The sequence below is a fragment of the Trichomycterus rosablanca genome, chromosome 17 (genome assembly GCF_030014385.1).
Source record: "Trichomycterus rosablanca isolate fTriRos1 chromosome 17, fTriRos1.hap1, whole genome shotgun sequence".
In the NCBI taxonomy this organism is placed as follows: domain Eukaryota; kingdom Metazoa; phylum Chordata; class Actinopteri; order Siluriformes; family Trichomycteridae; genus Trichomycterus; species Trichomycterus rosablanca.
The window spans coordinates 27,210,296-27,216,444 of NC_086004.1; the positions used below are offsets into that span (position 1 = coordinate 27,210,296).

General features: G+C 41.7%; 1 protein-coding gene across 1 annotated transcript in view; it reads right to left on the bottom strand.

Moving 5' to 3' along the window:
* The window catches only part of ptk7a (protein tyrosine kinase 7a), a 35,974-nt gene extending 31,340 nt beyond the window's left edge, over positions 1 to 4,634 (bottom strand). The window contains exon 1 of the mRNA XM_063012657.1: positions 4,233 to 4,634. Within this exon, the coding sequence (XP_062868727.1) occupies positions 4,233 to 4,338 (106 nt within the window). The 5' untranslated portion in view covers positions 4,339 to 4,634. The remainder of the gene's footprint in view (positions 1 to 4,232) is intronic.
* Positions 4,635 to 6,149: the final 1,515 nt, after the last annotated feature.

Below are 6,149 nucleotides of genomic sequence, written 5' to 3' on the forward strand. Positions count from 1 at the left end.
TTTGTAAGATCGTGGTAATGGAGAACATTTCCGGATAATCAACATCAAAGCGGCTCTGATCACCAGAACCAACCAAAAATTACATTAGGGAATCAGCAGCCTGGTTTTACAGACGAGAGTCCTCGGATTCCACATGAAACCTTTTGAGTTGCTTGCTATGGTTGTTGTTGGTCTGACAAAAGCTTCCTACTCATAAATATACATACACCACAGTTAAGATGTGGTTATATGTATTGTAGCCCTGGGCAGTGCTGTGTTACTTTATCTTGTTTTTACAAAAACAATGTAGATAATTGATGTCATGATCCAGTATTATCATCTTATAGTGACACTAATGTTGTCAGGAAAAGCTTTCAAATACAGACTGCACTTGTATTATTGGTGATTAGAATGTTTAGCTTGTCCTTATATAAACTGGTCGCTACTGACTTCAAATTTACTACATTTAATGACTAAAATGTACATTCTGGATGCTGAACTGCTTCTGCTCACGTGTTCACTCTACGGTTCTACATGACTGTTACGTTCATCAGAAATTTCATCCTGATTTATGTTACTGGACTAAGGCAGCGTTTTAAATCACAGGATAGAGCACTAAGTCATAAATCTTAGTATCTCACAGTAACAACAATATTTACCTTTTTTCTTATGCTTTCTGGTACCCAGGTAAGAAAAACTTAAAACTTTATTATTACGAGGTCTGGTGAGAGACGAGACAGCTGTGTTTCCTCACACATACACAATAAAAAAACACAGACCAGCAATCACATTAGATATGCCAAGTACTCTGTCTATCTGGCATTTAAATAATTAGATTACTGCCAGAAACTGAGATTATTCAGATTGTTTTGTGCATGTGAACAAAAAACAATGATCTGCTACTTCTGTCATTACGTATGAAGAGTGCCCTAATGTAATACTTCTGATTGCCAACACTCACTCTTGACCGCTTATCCAATTAGGGTCGTGGGGGGGTGGGGGGGGTGCTGGAGCCTATCCCAGCTTTTCAATGGGCCCAAGGCAAACAGTAACACCCTGGACGGGGTGCCAGTCCATCGCAGGGCAGACACACATACATATACACACCCATTCACCTACAGGGCAATTCAGTGTCTCCAATTAACCTGACTGCATGTTTTTGGACTGTGGGAGAAAACCGGAGCCCCCGGAGGAAACCCACGCAGACACGGGGAGAACATGCAAACTCCACACAGGATCCAACCCAGGACCTTCTTGTCATGAGGCAACAGTGCTACCCCTGATTGCCAACAATCCTGTCATATTTCTCACGATCAGACTGCAAAAGTGCATTAAAACTCACTAAGCAAAACACTTAGTTCAGCTAATGTTATAAATGTTTATATTAAAAAGCTTTTAATGAATGTCTAGTAATATAATGTCATGGCGACATTAAGAAATGTAGCATCCACTGAAAAAATATATTGTACAAAATATATTTTAAATCAGCCAGTCGGTCGCCTTGCTGCTTCAAAAGAAAACACAAGCATGGTTCATTACAGAGGGATAACAGAAAGGTGTCAGGAATACAATCGCCCCAGTCGAATTGCACCTTTACTTGACCATTGTGAGGACAAGGCTTTCCCAGACCTGCTTGAATTAGCACAACAAAGGAGTGCGACGGCTCCCTGATGCTCGTAAACATCAAGCAGATCCCTCAAGTACCTGCGAAGTGCTGCTGCTCTCTGTGCTTTTATCTTTTGGGCAGCCATGCAAATGTGGCACTATTTCCTCTGCAGGCCCTGAAGGAATACTTTAGCCATACACAAAAACAGCATTCTCTTTCCTACCCCCACACCCCGTCCTGCCTTTACCCTCCCGGCAGCTTACCTGCGTCCCCCGGGACCCAATAAGGAGAGATTCTGAGAAGTGCTGCATTCACTATTCAGCTTTATACATCAGTACTGAATGAAGAGCAGACTTACATTTTCACACAAAAAGACTTGCATTAAAGCATCGGAAGCTTTACCTGCTCGCACAGAAAGTGAGAATGTGATACACATATGCATTAATGTTTTTAAAAAAACACACAGACTGATTGGTTGAGTCTGGCTTTGGTTCTGAACTCGTTCTGCTTCCTTCTTATGAAAGAGCCTGTTGATGAAGCAGCTTAGATGAGAGCGCTCCAGCTCGAGCAATGTCAACATTCAAAACATTCCTGATGTAGGACCACACAGTCTACATTATTCTTTACATTTACAAATATTCACAGCTCTGCTCCATGAAACAATTCAATTCTATTTAACCATACAACCAAAATATAAATACATAAACTGCAGGGGGAGGGAGGGTCAAGGTGTTGCCCACTTCCATTACCTCTTCTGTTCAAATTATGATTCTACATGAGTCGTTGCATTACATTTAAAAGCAATTACCAAGTTACCATTTGGTTTCCAATTATCTGACATACAGCGCACTGCTAATTTTAATAGTTTCTTGTTTACTAATAACACGATCTACAAAGTTTAACGAATTAGTACTAGTTTTCTTTAACAACAGAAGCAACAAGTGACCCAGTAAGCTGCTACAATGGAAATCGTCAAGCTTTCTACCCTAAACATAAAAAATACCCTGCTTTCATTTGTTCACTTCGTCTATATGGCTTATGTATTTTGATGGCGTGTAAGAGAACATTTAAAAGCGGTGATTGCTTGCGTTCCTGGGCAACCAAAACATAGAAATGGACAAGCACACTGGTAGACTGAGCCCTGTAATAATACCTGTATCGACAGAGTATTGTGGATATCCTATAGGAACAGTAGGGCAGTGGTATCTGAGATTTATGTCTGAAATGTGCACACAAGCAGAACAAGTTATTCTTAAAAAATCATCATATTTGGCAATATGTAGCTCATCGTGTTTAGAGCAAATGACTAATGATAGTTTTGCATATGATTCCAAGTACATTAGAAGTAACATGGGCTGCTTTCCTGTAAACTGTAATGAAGCACTACAGGTCATCAAATCAAGGGAAACATATACTGCACCAGGGCACACGTGAAAATAAATTGTATCTTTTATCTTAATGGCCAAGTAACTAAATCTGGACATTACACCAAACATACTGACCAATAACTGAATACTGCTCCATAAAAAATAAGGTGAATGTACAAATATGGCCTGGTCAGCCTGCTGATTAGAATTTAATACAATTGTAAAAGCCAGGTCCATCAGAGGGGCTATCATAATCCTGAGAATGCAGTGTGGTTTGGCAAGACATCAGCCACAGTTAAACCACAATGCTGCAAAAAGCATTTTTCCCTTACAGTGTCCTTAACTTTTGTCCTTTACCGAACATGGAACTGTAAAACTACTAGAACTGACAGACAGTGACAACTTTAGTTCATTTTACTTTCATCTAGATGTTGAATAAAAGTTTGTAAACTCGCAGTTTCTCGTTAGCTGAACTGTAGCTAGCACAACTTAGCAACTAATCAAAATATCGCAATACTTACGAAGCTGTAAACTCCTTTATCGCGATACGAAGTTTACAATATTGACCAGCCCCCAATTAACTTCTTTATTAGTCATTACATAATTCATGTATCTCCAATTCACCTCACTTGCACGTCTTCGTACTGTGGGTGGAAACCGGAGCCCCTGGAGGAAACCCACACGGACACAAGGAGAACATGCAAACTCAGAAACACCGAAAGCACCAGGACCGCCCCATGTGGGCTGGGAATAGAACCCAGGACCTTCTTGCTGTGAGGCGACAGTGCTACCCACCATATAGGTATTTTCGAAATACCTAGCATATTTTAAAAAAAATGTGGTTTACAACAACTTTAGTTCAATAACTAAACTTGCAGTTTCTCGTTGAACAAGCACAACTTCGCAACTAATCAAAGTATCGCGATACTTACGAAGCTGTGAGCTTCATATCGCGATACGAAGTTACAATATTGACCACCCTTAATGAACTTTTATGTTAATTAGTCTGCATTATTAACCACATAGATTAAACGTGTACACTGAACCAGACTAAATCTCAATTAAAATGAAAACTTTATACACAATTGTGCACGAATAAATTAAACTCGGTCGGTATAAATAAAGTATGATAGTAACTGCAAATTCCAACACGAGTTTTGTATAAAATACTAAGTGTTATTAAATATAATGCCAAGTTTATACCCTGCAAATGTGTAGCTGTTTTCTTAGGAAATGCAAACCAGATGTAAATCGTGTTTTTTATCACAATAGAGTTTTACCTTTCCAAAGTAGCGTGATGATCATGCACAGCCCAGCAGTCCGACTTCCACACGGTTTCACGCGGCTTTCTCCACGCTCAGATCGTCCCTTGGTCAAAAGATCCATGATTCTTCAAACTAAACAGCAAAAAGACGAAACAACAGCCCAGCTGATAATCCAGCTAATTTTAACTCAGAGCCTCAGTTTAACCTCCCGGAGTCAGTGGTTCAGTACTGAGTAACTACAGGTCTGATGGGGGGATGTGCCAGGACCTCCATGCTGCTCCTGTTGGAAGTTTCTTTACTGAAACAATACTGCTAAATATCTTGGATATCTAGATATTCTACTCTTGCTTTCCTTGCCTTCTCTTCAGCCCCGGTATTACCGAGAACTTGGTGTCTGTTCCAAACGCGCTCGGTTCGTTTCCTAACACCCACCGTTACCGACAAAACTACTTTGGAAACCACTGTAGTTCTGTCGCTCAGCAATAAGCCCCGCCTTCATCCCATCATCACGCCTCGAACACATCCCAAACCGCTCCCTATTGGATAACTAGTGCACTCCGATGGGTGTAGAAACTCCTTTACTCAGGTCCAATTTAAGTGCACTATTTCGAAGTCAGAAGAACATTTGGGATCGAGCCCAGGTTTCTGTTGAGGAAAAGAGGGCTGAGGCGAAACAGTTCAATGGGGTCTAAACACTTTCGTGGTACAAATTACGGAGTTTCATTCACAGACAGACAGACAGACAGACAGACAGACAGACAGATTTGAACCAGCATAGTATCTTGAGAGTTGAGCCACCCCACCACTGTACCAACAATGCATTGTAATAAAACCCAGTTTTTTTAGACATACACTATAGTTTTGTACTTAGCTATGTTTATATGGTCCTATTCAGTATAAATAGGAGGCGGCACTGTCACCTCACAGCAAGAAGGTCCTGGGTTCGATCCCCAGGTGGGCCGGTCCGGGTCCTTTCTGTGTGGAGTTTGCATGTTCTCCCCGTGGGTTTCCTCTGGGTGCTCTCCGTTTTTCTCTCGCAGCCCAAAGACATGCAAGTGAGGTGAATTGGAGACACTAAATTGTCCATGACTGTGTTCGATACAACCTTGAGAAGTAATTAACCTTGTGTAATCAGTGACTACCGTTCCTGTCATGAATGTAACCAAAAGCGTAAAACATGACGCTAAAATCCTAATAAACAAACAAACAGTATAAATGAAGTTCCAAAAATTTTCATAATTCCTGCTGCAACTAGGCTGCAACTTGCTGCACATATGCATTGATGTATAGAGATAATATGCTATAGGTAGAGAACTGCTGGCCGCACCATGTGTTGAGAGCCCCCACTAAGAACAAGGAGGCGGGCTAGGAGGTGGTTAGGTGGTTTAGTGTTTGAGTTTTCTCTCTATAGGCTATCTACGGGAACTCTACGGGCAGTGTTGTGAAACGGTCAGCAGAGTTACTTTTACTTATGGAGTACTTGTAACATAGAAAACTGCAATTTGTTAATAGTTGACTGTATATGGGTAGGTGGCACGGTGTCTTGGTGGGTAGCACTGTCGCCTCACAGCAAGAAGGTCAATCCCCAGGCGGGTCGGTCCGGGTCCTTTCTGTGTGGAGTTTGCATGTTCTCCCCCTGTCTGCGTGGGTTTCCTCCGGGAGCTCTGGTTTCCTCCCACAGTCCAAAAAAACATGCAGTCAGGTTAATTGGAGATTTACCCTATAGGTAAATGTGTGTGTGTGTGTGTGTGTGTGTGTGTGTCTGCCCTGCGATGGACTGGCACCCCGCCCAGGGTGTTACTGTGTGCCTTGCGCCCATTGAAAAGCTGGGATAGGCTCCAGCACCCCCTGTGACCGTAATTGGATAAGCGGTTAAAAAAGTGAGTGAGTGAGAGCGTATATGGGTAAGAGGATGGAAGAACAGGTTGTGGC